The sequence below is a fragment of the Phascolarctos cinereus genome, unplaced genomic scaffold (genome assembly GCF_003287225.1).
Source record: "Phascolarctos cinereus isolate Bilbo 61053 unplaced genomic scaffold, phaCin_HiC Scaffold_5;HRSCAF=322, whole genome shotgun sequence".
Taxonomy (NCBI): Eukaryota; Metazoa; Chordata; class Mammalia; order Diprotodontia; family Phascolarctidae; genus Phascolarctos; species Phascolarctos cinereus.
In genome coordinates, this window is record NW_027555958.1 from 467682947 (window position 1) to 467696456 (window position 13510).

General features: G+C 43.9%; 1 protein-coding gene across 10 annotated transcripts in view; it reads left to right on the forward strand.

Moving 5' to 3' along the window:
- The window catches only part of SGIP1 (SH3GL interacting endocytic adaptor 1), a 299844-nt gene that overhangs the window by 38012 nt on the left and 248322 nt on the right, over positions 1-13510 (forward strand). For all 10 annotated transcript variants that reach the window (XM_078156704.1, XM_078156693.1, XM_078156695.1 and 7 more), the window contains exon 2: positions 3084-3173. In XM_078156704.1, coding sequence (XP_078012830.1) covers positions 3084-3173 — 90 coding nt within the window. The remainder of the gene's footprint in view (positions 1-3083; positions 3174-13510) is intronic.

A 13510-nucleotide genomic window follows, 5' to 3' on the forward strand; every position in this document is an offset into this window, starting at 1 on the left:
CATCACTAGGTATTTACTTTGTCTGCATTCTGCATTTACTTGCCTGTATACATGTTGTATCCCCTTGTATCCTTCAAGTTCCTTGAAGGTAGGGACTGTATTACTTTTGTAATTCCTAGTGTAGGATGCCTTCTGGGTTACTTCCCCCAACTTGTACTTCATACTCAAGGACTGTATCTCCAGAGGATGACTGTGACTCACAAACTCTTTGTAACCTGTGGGTATGGTCTTTGAAAACTACGTTCATGAGCCCCCATCAGTATGATTCCCACTAATAGTCAGCCTGTAGACAAAATAGTAGACTTTAACAAAGGCATTTATTGTTGAAATGTAGTAAGAACCATAGCTTCAAAATATCCCCCTTCCAAACTTAAGACATGCTCCCACAAATACAGAGTCTACAGGAGATACATGATGAAACTTAGAGTATGATGGTAATGAAGGGGGTCCTCTCAAGGAACATGTGGCCGAGGTAACTCATGTATCTGATTCCCCAGAGCCCATCAACATTTCATTTTATTATTTTAAATATGTTTGCCAACCTGACAAAATTGTGCAGGGTTCCAATGTCTTTTTCTAATGGAGTCCTCACTAACCCACTCATCTCCCCCTCCAGGTACAATGTGACTGATCAGAAAGTTGCTCAGCTGTGCTGCTAGGGTCTACTTTTCTCCACAGCCTGGCCCTTTAATTTCCAGAGCTAACTTTATCTTGAATCCATAGTTAGCTCTCTTCTCTGTTGTAAGATGCCCTGCTCCTTAAAGGGACTTCTGACCATGAGTAACCACTTCTTTGTATCTGTATCTGTCAGGAATATGTGTCTTCGTTCTCTGATGTATGTAGTATCTTACTGATTGAATAACTTTCCTTCAAAGTAACATGGCAAATTTGAGGGAAGAGAAGAGAAAATCCCTTCTTACTTCTCAAGAGCAATTGTCTCTCAGGGACCATATTCTTCCTCAATTTCAGATTCATAGCTTGATCTATTGATTGTATCCAGGGCTTGCTTAATTCTTTAAGCTATGATTGACTTATTAATTTTTGGTTGTTTTCTTAGCAAAATGCCAAGCTACCTCTCACCTCTTTAAATGCCCAGTGAATACGTATTACAACCATCATAATAATGAGAAACAATTAGCATCTATGTAGAACATTAATCTTTGCAAAATGCTTTATATAGGTTTTCTTCTTTGATCCCTGAAACAACCCTGTGATAGATGCTATTATCTCCCCTATTTTTCAAATAAGGAAATGAGATTAAGAGAGGTTGAGGGAGTTGCCCAGATCCACACAGCTAGTGTCTGAGGCAGGATTCGTACTCATCTTCCTGACTGCCTGACAGGCACTCTGTCTCTGTCTCCTTCTGTCTTTCTGTCTCTCTTTGTCTCTCTGTCTCTGTCTCTGTGGTGTGTCTGTCTGTCTGTCTGTCTGTCTCTTTCTCTCTTTCTGTCCCTGTCTCTGTCTGTCTGTCTGTGTCTATGTGTGGACACACATACACACACGTTCAAATATATTTTGGCTGAGTGTTAAACTCAGCCCTTGTATATGTATCAACATTAATTTCTTCAGCTTTGTCTATGGACGTATTTCCCGTAGTTGGCCACTAGATGGCGCGCCAAGAAAGCAGCTGCTCACCGGCCAAGTCCGTACATTGATCATTTACTCACTCTCCCCCCGCACCCCCGCACCCTCCCTCTCTCGTCCCCAGCAGCTCTAGTGGGAAGCTGTCATAGCCTACAGAGAATGCTGGTTGCATCCCATTTGGGATGGAGCCATTTGGAGGGGCAGGGCCAGATTCTCCCGGGGTGACCTCAGCCAGCTCCTGAATGAAAAGGAGGCCCCCAGAGGATGGCAAAGCTGCCCTGTCGAACTTCCCAGGTTCTTGGGGGACCACTTAGCTCTTCAGAAGGACCAAGGGTTAGCTTCTGCCCTGGGTGGTCTTGGCCCAACAAAACCCAAAACCTGTCTTTGGAACTTCCCTGGAAAGTTATGGCATCCCCCCAGTCAGCCTGCAGTGGGGTTTTCCCTCCAGGGGAAATGTAGATGGGAAATGTATGTAGTGCTGTGGGTGAGGAATGACACAAGGCCAGTTTGGCTGGACCATGGAGGACATGAAACATGAAGAGTAGTTTGGGGGCACTAGCAAATGTTTAACAACTGACTTTCTGGGGAAAAAAATACACAGGACATGTTTTTAGTTTAATTTGCTGTATTAACGTTCTCCTTCACTGTCTTGAGTCCAACCAATCAACAAAGCAATAAAACAAGTCCTGGTTTGTAGCTTTTGCCAATTTCTAAGGTATACATGCTTGCATTGAAAATTTAACAGTGGGCTCTCTCATAAGCAGGTTTAACCTGGCTCCAGCTTATTCCTGGGTGTAATGATTGAAAAGGGAGGGTGCAGTCAGGTTGTATTGGGATTTAAATGTCAACCAGATGGAACAGGAGCCACAGAATTGTAGAATGGAAGAATGAGCCGGCCACTCTATCCACAGCACCACCTGGCTGCATGCATGTATTGTATGTATGTATTATGTATATATGTACAGACATATACATATATGCATGTATACACACACACACCTATATATACACCTGTACATACACACTGTATATAAAATACGTGATAATACACGTCTATCTGGTACATGTATACACATGTATCTACACATGTCTATACATACCTGCATATGCATGTTGTGTGTATACACCAAACATATGTATATATTGACATGCCTGTGTGTAAATGTATGTGCTTATGTATGTACACATGTGTGTATATGTATTTATATATTTCTGTATGTGTGTATAAAATACCAGATTTGGTAGAGGGATTTTTTTTAACCAACCAATAAAGTGATAGGTCTGCCCTAACCTCCCAAATAGAGTAATAACAGAAGCTTGTTGGAGCCTTTCCAGTGAAAGGTGGGAAACACCCAACTCAGACAGTGAGAAATTTCCTCGAGTTTCAGAGTTGGACGTCACAAGTGAGTAGAGAGAGCTTCTCCTTAAACAGTAGGAAGGCAAAGCCTCAATCATGTTATCACACAAAATAACCTGTCCATTTCCTCCTCTGCCCATAGCTTTCAGAAGAAAGAAGCCAATCACCAGAAGAGACGATACTCGAGATGTCACCAAAACAGCCAAGCAAAACAAGACTGCCGATCTCCAAGGTATGTCCATGGGTCCAGGCAGACTTCTGCCCATGCCCCTCTTCTCTGCAGGGTCCACTAAGGCTCAGAGTAATGACCATGGGATGTCCCTTTAAGATCCTCAGGCACCAGTGAAAGACACTGTATGCTCTCTCCAAGGTCCTTTCTGAGGCAAGAAAGCAGCCCCAGATTTTGGAAAGACTTTCAACAGCAAAGATGACAACTACAAGGGTTTCCTGGCTCACCTCAGTTAACCAGAAAAGGCAAGGAGCAAGAAGGCCCTTTATTAGGCATTCTGGTTAAATGACTCTTCCTATGTCTTTGAAGGACTTTTAGAGTTCAGTTTCCAAATGACTTTTGCTTCACACTCCTCCTAGCAGTTCCAAGACAGACATTAAAAGGCATTAAAGCAACGAACCAATGCCAGTGTGCGAGTGTGAGGAGCAAAGGAGCAGTGTGCTTCTGGAGCCTGAGAATCTGTGAATTTCGCCCATTTTTTTTTCAGTTAACAAGCTTTTGTTTTCTCTCCCTCCTCTCCCTCTTTTTCCCAAAAAAAAAAAAAAAACATAACAAGTATCCGCAGTCATCGGTACTGCATTGATCATGTGTATCTCCTTCTAGGTATTTGGTCCATCTCCTCTCTGTCAGGTCGTGGCCCCCATTTGTCATCACTGGTCCTCCAGAACACGGCGGACCGTTGCATGGATTGTAGTTCTTAAGTGTCTCAAAATTATTCATTTTTACAACATTGTCATTGTATCCATTGTTCTCCTGGTTCTTCTCACTTCATTCTGCATCAGTTGAGGCGAGTTTTCCCATGCTGTTCTGAAACCATCCCTTTCACCATTTCCTATGGCACAATAGTATTCCACTACATTCGACCTACTGATTATTTAATCCCCCGTTTACCCACAGGCTGTGATGTGATGGTCTCAACTCTGGCCCCTTATTATACTTCCATTCTAGGGAGAGAACAGAAACATGGGATTTAGGCTAAAATCAATGTTAAATGCCATCTTCTCCACCCCTCTCTTTTGACAGATGAGACCTAGGGAGGTGGGGGATTGACCCAAAGGCACAGAGTTCATAAGAAAAAGAGCCAAGATATGAATCTATTCCAGATCATGAGGTCACTGATTTCTTTAAATCTGAAAGGAATCAACCTCAAGGTCATGGAGTCCATTCCATGGATGAGGGGAAAAAGGGAAACTGAGGCCAAAAGAAATTATGAGAATTGCCTGAGATCACAGCCAGAGAGTGGCAAAGTATAATTCAAATCCTCTGACTTCATATGTTGTATCCTTTCCACTCATTGAGGGAACGATAGGCACTATTCTTCATATTTTTCACATGGTAGATACAGTAAATGGGCAACTGGGTGGCACAGTGGACAGAGTGCCAGGCCTGGAGTCAGGAAGACTCATCTTGGTGAGTTCAATTTTGGCCTTAGACATTTAACTCACTGTGTGACCCTGGGCAAGTCACTTAACCGTTTGCCTCAGATTCCTCATCTGTAAATTGAGCTGGAGAAGGAAATGACAAAACACTCTATTATCTCTGCCTTGAAAACCCCAAACGGGGTCATGAAGAGTCAGACAAAACTGAAAAAAAGGCTAAAAAACAACAATAAAAAGGACAAACAGGTGAAAATTGAACATTTAGAAAGGTGCACTTTCTCACAGATAATTAACCTTCCATCATCAGATGTAGCCATAGTCAAACCACCAAGAGCCTTACCCCTTTTCCCCAAAACTACCTGTTTAATGGGGGGTAGGGGAGCCACAGAATCTTTAGAGGACTTGCCTACAATGGAGGAATAAACCACTCTTGTAACTTTAGCATGATGAGAGATTGCCTCCCAAGAGCTTTGCTTTGAGGCTGGGACTTGACTTCTGCTCTGAACACCCTAAGACTGTGTTCGTGACCTCTCTCTTCTAGTCACACATTTAATCCCAAATCTCACCGTTTAGAGGACAAATTCTACAAACATAAGCTGCGCAGTGACCCAAGCCCGCATCCAGGTAACTCACTGGAAGATTCTGCTCCCCATTTGACGGCCTCATTCTTTCTGGGATCCAGGCCGTTGTAACAAAAGGAAGGGAGACGCCAGAGGTGTCAGAGTCATTTTCACAAAGAACTGTCTACCTTAGCTTCTAGCAAGGCCCAGGTTCCTGCTGCCCAAGGCATCTGTCTTTGCCAGAGGAGAAATCCTGTTGCTATCCATTTAAGAAGAAGAATACTTATATAGCATTATAAGGTCAGCAAAGCACCTTACAAATATCATCTCATTTGATTCTTACAATAAACTGTTATTATCCCCATTTTATAGGTGGGAAAACTGAGGCAGACCGAAGCCATTCAGGTCGAAAGTATCCAAAGCTGGATTTGAACTCAGGTCTTCCTGACTCCAGGGCCAGCACGCTATCCACTTTGCCATCTAGTTACCTGGATTTAGGAATGGAAAGAACCTCAGAGGTCATCTGGTCAGACCTCATCTTACGGGTGAAGAAACTGAGGCCGAGAAAGAGAGAGGTTAAGTGATAAGCCTACGGTCACACAATAAATTTCCCAGACAGGATTTAAATCCAGGGCTAACATAATAACCTGGAGGGGGTCAGGCGTGACAAAAGGAGGCACACAGGGAGGGGAAATGGAAGGGCCTGAGGACTTGGAGTCGAGTCAAATGAAATCAATAAGCATTTGTTTAATGCACGCTTGATAGACCAGCTATCACTGGCCCCATGCTCACTACCCCAGCGCTCCTGGCTTCCTTCGGTAACCACGGTGCCCATTGCCTCACTCAAGCCTGACCCCGCCCAAAGTCAGTCATCCCCCTCTCTCCGTCCTCCCCCCAGGACCAGGAGCCTGCTGCCCTCAGCTGCTTGACCCTCGGCTCACTGCTTCCCAAGATCTGCTCTGGGACCCCTGTGCAAAGCCCACTTTCTGGAAGAGGCATTTACCAATTCCCTCTTCATCCACCCTCCCAACCCCCTCCTGCTAGCACCTTCCCTTGGAGATGACATCGCCTTTAGGCTGGACATAGAGGCTAAAGACATGAGCATTGGCACAGTGTCTTACCTGGTGGAATGTGAGCTTCTGTGAGCTCAGGGGATGTGTTTTGGCCTTTCTTTGTATCCCCATCACTTCCCTCGATGCGTGGCCACTCAGACTATTGGCTCCTCTTTTAGAAGTGTTTCCTATGAACCTGTCGGTGGGGGTGTCCTGTTACTTTTCTTATACTGTATTTGCACTCTATTTGAGAGACAGACAGACAAAGAGAGACGGATAGACAGAGATACATAGATAGATAGATACATAGAGATAGGCAGAGATAGATACAGATGGATGGATAGATAGATAGATAGATAGATAGATAGATAGATAGATAGATAGATAGATAGATAGATTGATTGATAGATGAGAAAGCATTTATTAAGTGCTTACTGTGTGCCAGGCACTCTGCTAAGCATTGAGAATACAAATACAAGAACACAAGATAGCCTACCCTCAGAGCTTACATTCTAATACGGGAAGACGAAGCATAACTGTGAAACGTGGAAAGGGGGACAAAGCTGCTGGGGAGGAAGTGGTTGTAGGGAGCCTTTGGAGTTTATCGAGCATGGGAGTGACCTAGTCAGACCTGCACTTTTGCAGCTGAAAGAAGAATAGGTCAGAAGAGAGGGAGATGAGTCAGAGATGATGAGGATTTAAACCAGGATGTTCCTACTCGAATGGAGAAAAGGAGATGGACTTGAGACATTGTGGAGACAGACAAGATTTGGTAACTGATTGGGTTCTGGGGGGCCGGGTGAGACAGAAGAGGTGAGGATGACTCCGAGGCTGAATCCCCAGGTAATTGAAGGATGGTGGCGCCCTCCGTATTTTAAGCAATGAGACAGATGGGTGAGACCCTTTTTATGCAATGACTTTATTCCTGAAGAAGTAAACAAAAACACATTTAAACGTGCCAGATGGTAGTAATCATTGGCTTTCTGCAGTCTGGGTGAAAGCGGGCCAGGGGTGCTGACCAGCCGCAGATTTCTTTTCCATCACAGCTGGGGCTGATTAATGGAGTTGAGGGCTCAGGTTGATCCCCGAACTCTTACTTACTAACTGCCTGACCTTGGACCAGACCTTCAAGCCTCTGAAAACTTTCCTGTGGAAGAGAGATTGGACTTTCTCTGTTTGTTCCCAGAGCCCGAGCTTGGAACCATGGGGAAGAAGGGGGAAGGAGCAGGTTTAAGTTTGATATAAGGGAAAATATCCTAATGATAAGAGCTATTTAAAATCGCTTGGGCTCCTTCGGCAGGTAATAGGATCCCCGCCCCTGAAGGTCTGGAAGCAAAGGCTAGATGACTTGTCAGGGATATGGATTCGGGGGGGAGGATGGGTTTGGTTAGGGGCTCCCTGGGATCATAGGATAAAGATGAGGAACCCAAGTCACAGACATAGCAAGTGTTACATAGCTACATAGAGGCACACAGAGGTAATCCAGTGTTATGTAGCTAATAAGCATGAGCTGTGATTTTGAGACTCCATCAATGCTGAGATTCTGTGATTCCTGAGACTCATCGATTCTATAGATTGCCATATTATTAGGGTCATACATACAGGCAGCCAGGGGGCGCCATAGTGCACTGGGCTTAGAATCAAGAAGATCTGAGTCTAAATCCAGTTTCATCCATTTGTACCTATGTGACCCTGGGCAAGTCACTTCACCTTGATTGGCTTCAGTTTCTTCATCTGTAAAATGGAGATAACAAAAGCACCTACTTCTTAGGTTTGTTGTGAGGATCAAATGAAGTAATAATTGTAAAGCTCTTAGCACAGTGCTTGGCACATTGTAGGTGCTATATAATTGCCAGATATTATTATTATTAATTAGCTCAACCCATACCAGGACAAAAATGTTCTCAACACTATCTTCCAAAGGGATGATCAACCAGCTTTTGCCTGAAATTGTGGTTTCCAGAAATGGACACAATGGGGTCTCAATTGGGGTCTGATGAGGGTGTAGAGAGCCAGCTCCATCCTAGGCTACCCCAATGGAGGGACGAAGAAAGCCGCCTTCCTGTGACTCATGTCCCTTCATTCGCTTTACTGTCTGGCCAAACTGGACTAATGTTCCCTGGTCTTGTTCTGCCTTCTCTAGCTCAATGTGGCATAGCCAAAAGATGACTGGTTTTGAAGTCAGAAGGCATGAGTTCCAATCTCAACACTGGCACTTATGGTCTGTGGTCCCTTTAACCTCTTGGGGTTTCCAGATCTGTAAAATGAGGGCATTGGACTGATGTCCTCTGAAGCTTCTGCTAGCTCTAAGCCTATAATCATACCAACAGACACTCCTGGGTGTAGACCTGTTGATGTCTTTCTCTTCCTTCAATGCTCAGCTTGGCTGGTGATGCCTCCAGGAAGCCCTCTCTGACCACACTCTCTCAGTTGAAAGCAATATGTATCTCTTCAAATACATTGATTCTATCAATCAATCAATTCACACGGATTTATGAAGCATCTATTATGGGCTAGGCATTAGGGATGTTAAACATTTCCGTTGTCTCATTTCATTCCATTTTGGAGCATGCCTGACTCCATACTGCACCCCTGCCCTCAACCATCTTCTTGTCTGATGACCAGAGCTCATGCCCAGGAGGCTGAACCCTTTTGGCTCCAGAGACCCTACTGCCCTAATTAGTGAGGGCCTCACAAGGCATATTGACAGAAGGGGCCTCGGGCACACAACAATTTATTCCCTACTCCCCAGCAGTTGGCTTGCCCCACATGGACCCTCAGAGACGCAACCTTCTTCTCCAGTTTTAAAACTATAATCAAATTAATATTGCCATTACTCTTGAAAAAGAGGGGGTGTCACTATACCTGAAAGTTCCAAGCCAAAACATGGCTCCCAAGGGGCCATCATGACCCAATTTGTGCTGTCTCCACCTACTAAAATGTAATCTCCTGGAAGGCAGGGATTGTGTGTATGTGTGTGTGTATATATGTATATGTACACACACATATATACATATGTAATATTGTGTATGTATGTACGTGCACATGTATCTCCAGTGCTCAGATAGTGCTTAGCATATAGTGATTTTTAATCACTATTAATTATCAATTACTAATTATGCTAATTATAATTGTTACTCACTATTAATAAATGTTTTCATTCATTCAGACTTGTTTGTGTTCCTGTCCTTTCCATTCAGATTAGAAGAGAAATTAGGTTGTTATCTCCAGGAACTAGGTCATTGTTCTTGTATTCCCAGGGCCAAGCACAGAATGCTATTCACTTCCCCCATGACCTTACTTGTAATTTAATCAATATAGGGATACACCCATAGAGGTCAGTAGCTAAAAGAACAGACCCCTTGGCCTGAAGTCAGGAAGACCTGAATTCAGATTTGATCTCAGATGCTTACTAGCTGTGTGATCCTGGGCAAGGCCCTTAATCTCCATCTGCCTCAGTTTATAGGAATAATAAAAACACCTACCTCCTAGAGTTATTGTGAAGACAAAAATGCAAACCTTAAAATGCTAGTTATTATATATGGACAAATACACCAATGCATATATAACAATAGCTATTTATTTGATATATGTGTCTATATACATATATGTACACAGGATTGTATATGCAGTATATATAGATACAGGAGAGGTAGATATCTATATATGTATTATGTGTATATAGACACATATATGGGAAATGTGTGTGTATATATGTGTGTATGGGATATCGGTATACATACATACCATACACATATAAATTATACATACATATATACATGGGGGCAACCAGGTGGCACAGTGGTTAAAGCACCGCACCTGGAATCAGAAAGACTCATCTTCCTAAGTTCAAATATGACCTCAAACACTTAGTATCTGTGTGACCCTGGGCAAGTCACTTCACCCTGTTTGCCTCAGTTTCCTCATCTGTAAAATGAGCTGGAAAAGGAAATGGCAAACCACTCCAGGATCTTTGCCAAGAGAACCCCAAATGGGGTCATGAAGAATTAGCAGCAACTAAAAACAACTAAACAAAACACATGTACATATATATGTATATGTGTATCTATGTATGCATATGTGTACATGTATGTGGGTGTATACATATATGTACAACTCGATCCATCTATCCATCCATCTATCTGTCTGTCTGTCTGTCTATCTATCTATCTATCTATCCATCTATCTATCTATCCATCTATCTATCTATCTGTCTGTCTGTCTGTCTATCTATCTATCATCTATCTGTTCTATCTATCCATCTATCTATCTATCCATCTATCTATCTATCATCTGTCTGTCTGTCTGTCTATCTATCTATCTATCTATCTATCTATCTATCTGTCTGTCTGTCTGTCTCCTCCCCATAAAGAGAAGCCTAGTGCATGGAAGGTTAGCAAGAAAACCTCCCTCTGACACCTACCACCCAGGGGAGGCCAGTTTACGCCTTAGGGCCTCAAGAACTCTCTTGGGCACTAGGCTGCTGACCCACCTGTAGCAGATCCTTAATCCGTTGGTTCAGTTCAATTCAGTTGAGTTTGAGACACGCGATCTAATCACGTGCTCATGTGAGAGACACGCTTGTCTTTCTGCATTTTTATCTGGAAGCATCACTAGGAAACCTGAGCTTCAGTCAAGCTCTGACTGTAGATTCCTGGCAAATGGTACATGGGAAAATGCAAAGACTCCATTGGCTCACTTTGTCATTTCCAAAAATACTACGGGCTTTAATGCTCTGACCTGAGAAGGGGTTAGGGACGGAAACCTGTGGATTGAATCCGCTTTAAGCAAATCCTCTTCCTTCGGTGAGCTGTAAGCTGGTGGTGCTCAGCAGCAAGCGTCCAGAAGGCACCTTGTCAACAGAGCCCAGACGGGAGCCGTCCTGGGAACGAGCAGAAGTAGGAGGGGCCCCTGAAGCATCTGCTCCATCCTAGTCCTGTCACGGGGACCGAAAGCCTGACTCAGTTGGGAGCTAGAAGTCGATAACATTTTCATGACTCACTTTTCTTTTTTTTTTTCCTCTTCTGAGTTTAGGGCTTGGCTGCTGCAGCCATCTCCCCAAGGCGTGTGACAGGCAGGGCTGTAACCAGCAATTTGTGAGCAAAGGGCAAGTAGGGGGTTGAGGAGTAGGGTCCCCACCCTTGGGCGTAGCCACTGGCAGGCAGGAGGTTGAAGCTTCTCTAATGAGAAAGCTTGGCTGCCGCTGGAGTCCAGAGCACAGCCTCCAGGATGACCTGCCACCATGCTGGAGGTAGAGCTGGGTAGGCGTGTGCTCACCTGGGCTGCAGTCAAGGTGGAGGAGCATTCTCCAGAATGCATGGGGTTTCCAAATTGGCTGCTAAATAGGGCACCTGAAGTGTGAGGTGTAGATACCGAAGGGAACAAATACCAGGTATAATGCTCTTGGCACACACTCAATGCCAGTCGTGCCCTGGGGGACCTGATCCGCTCAGCTTTGGGTCTCCTGCCCTTTTGCACCAGCTGTCCTGATTGGTTTACTGAATGTTCCCGGCCTGCCCCAGACTGGACCAGGCTTCACATACCATCTAGCCATCCACCCTATTGGGGTAAGTACCTCCTCCCTCCCCTGCTTTTCACCTTTTCTTTGGGCACAATAATCACATCATCATTTTTCCTGGAAAGGGCATGACAGTGGACTGTCCCAGGCTCCATCTACCATCCCTGTGATTTTCCAGCTCAAAACTCCCTTACCATATGTGTTATTGCCACCTTAGAATGTAAGCTCCTAGGGAGCAGGAACTGGTTCAACTTTTGTACTTGTATCCCCAACACTTAGGATAGTGCTTGGTACCTAGTAAGTGTGTAATAAATGTGCTTCATTCATTCATCGATCAATCAATAAGCATTGATTAAGTGCTTACCAAGCGCCTGGTCTGCCATAAGCACTGGGTACACAAAAGAGGCAAAAGACAGTCCCTGCCCTCCAAGAGCTTATAATCTAATTCATTTATCTCCATTTTGCCAATGGAAAAACCGAAAGATGGATGATGACTTATCCAGGGCCCCAGAGGCAGAGCTATAGCTAGGAATTCTGGTACACAGGGAAAGCCTCATGAAACATAGCTGGTTGAAGCCGCATGAAAGGCATCCCCTCACGGACAACAGGAGAGGGGCAAAAGGGCATGGCTGAGCTAAGGAGGAGGGAGGTCATTGGAACAGGAAGGACTTCATCAGGACTTCATCGCTTAGCTCTCCCCTATAACTAGCCTAGGTAACAAGGTGGACAAAGTGTTAGAATTGTAGTCAGAAAGACCTGAGTTCCAACCCAGCCTCAGACACTTAATCCCTGTGTGGCTTTAGGCAAGCCACTTAATCCCTATCTGCCTCAGTTTCCTCATTATTGAAATTGGGGTAATAGGTAACATCTACCTAATGGGTTAAAATGAGATAATATATGTAAACTTTGGAATAATATTTAAGCTTTGAAAACTTTAAAGTTTATATTTACATATATATATATATATATATATATACATATATATATGTTAGCTATTATCGTTTTGATCATTATTTTTGCTAACTCATTGCTTGACTCAGTTTTTTCTACCTGTTGGTGGAGTCCAAGTGTTATCAATTCAATTCATTTCAATAAGCGATATTAAGTGCCTACTATGTGTCACGCACTATGGGGAATGCTAGGGATACAAATTAGAAAAAGACAGCTTCTGCCCCCAAAGAACCTACAGTATCTCCAGGGAAGACAACATACAAAGAAAACTGAAAAGTGTGTGTGTGGGGGGGGGTGATCCACTACGTTGTCCCCTGTAGTAGAAACAAAGGCTAGTTAGTCATGTAAAATGGAGTTGCCTGGAAAGTTCTCATCTCTCTTATAGAGGAAGGCTTTGGAGGAGTTTAGTACTCTACCTGTCTGCTCTAGTTGGAAAGTACCCAAAACAGAGTCAATCAGCTTGGTGATGAGATCTCTTGTGACATCAGCACCTCTTAAATTTCAGTGCCCTGAGACAAAGCACCAGTTGCATTGCCTTAGGTATGGCTCTACATATAGATATCAAGTGTCAGAGACATGACATAAGTCCCTAGATTCCCAATCCAGGCTAATTTCCACTATTCTACACTGACTCTCAATCTAAATGCTAATCTCTCTAAACCCTAACGTTTTAATGGCTGAAAATCAAAGTGAATTACTACACCATAAGATGGGCTAAGAGCAGGAGTCGTTTTGGCTTCAGGGCTGCTAGAGAAACATTGACAGGAATGTGAATCATGTTGAGCAAGAAGTCCGACATCCCGTTGAAAGAGAGATGGCAGGCTGGTGGCCTGCTCCAGGAATGAGCTGAAAATCTCAAACTTCCTCCAACCTTCATAGT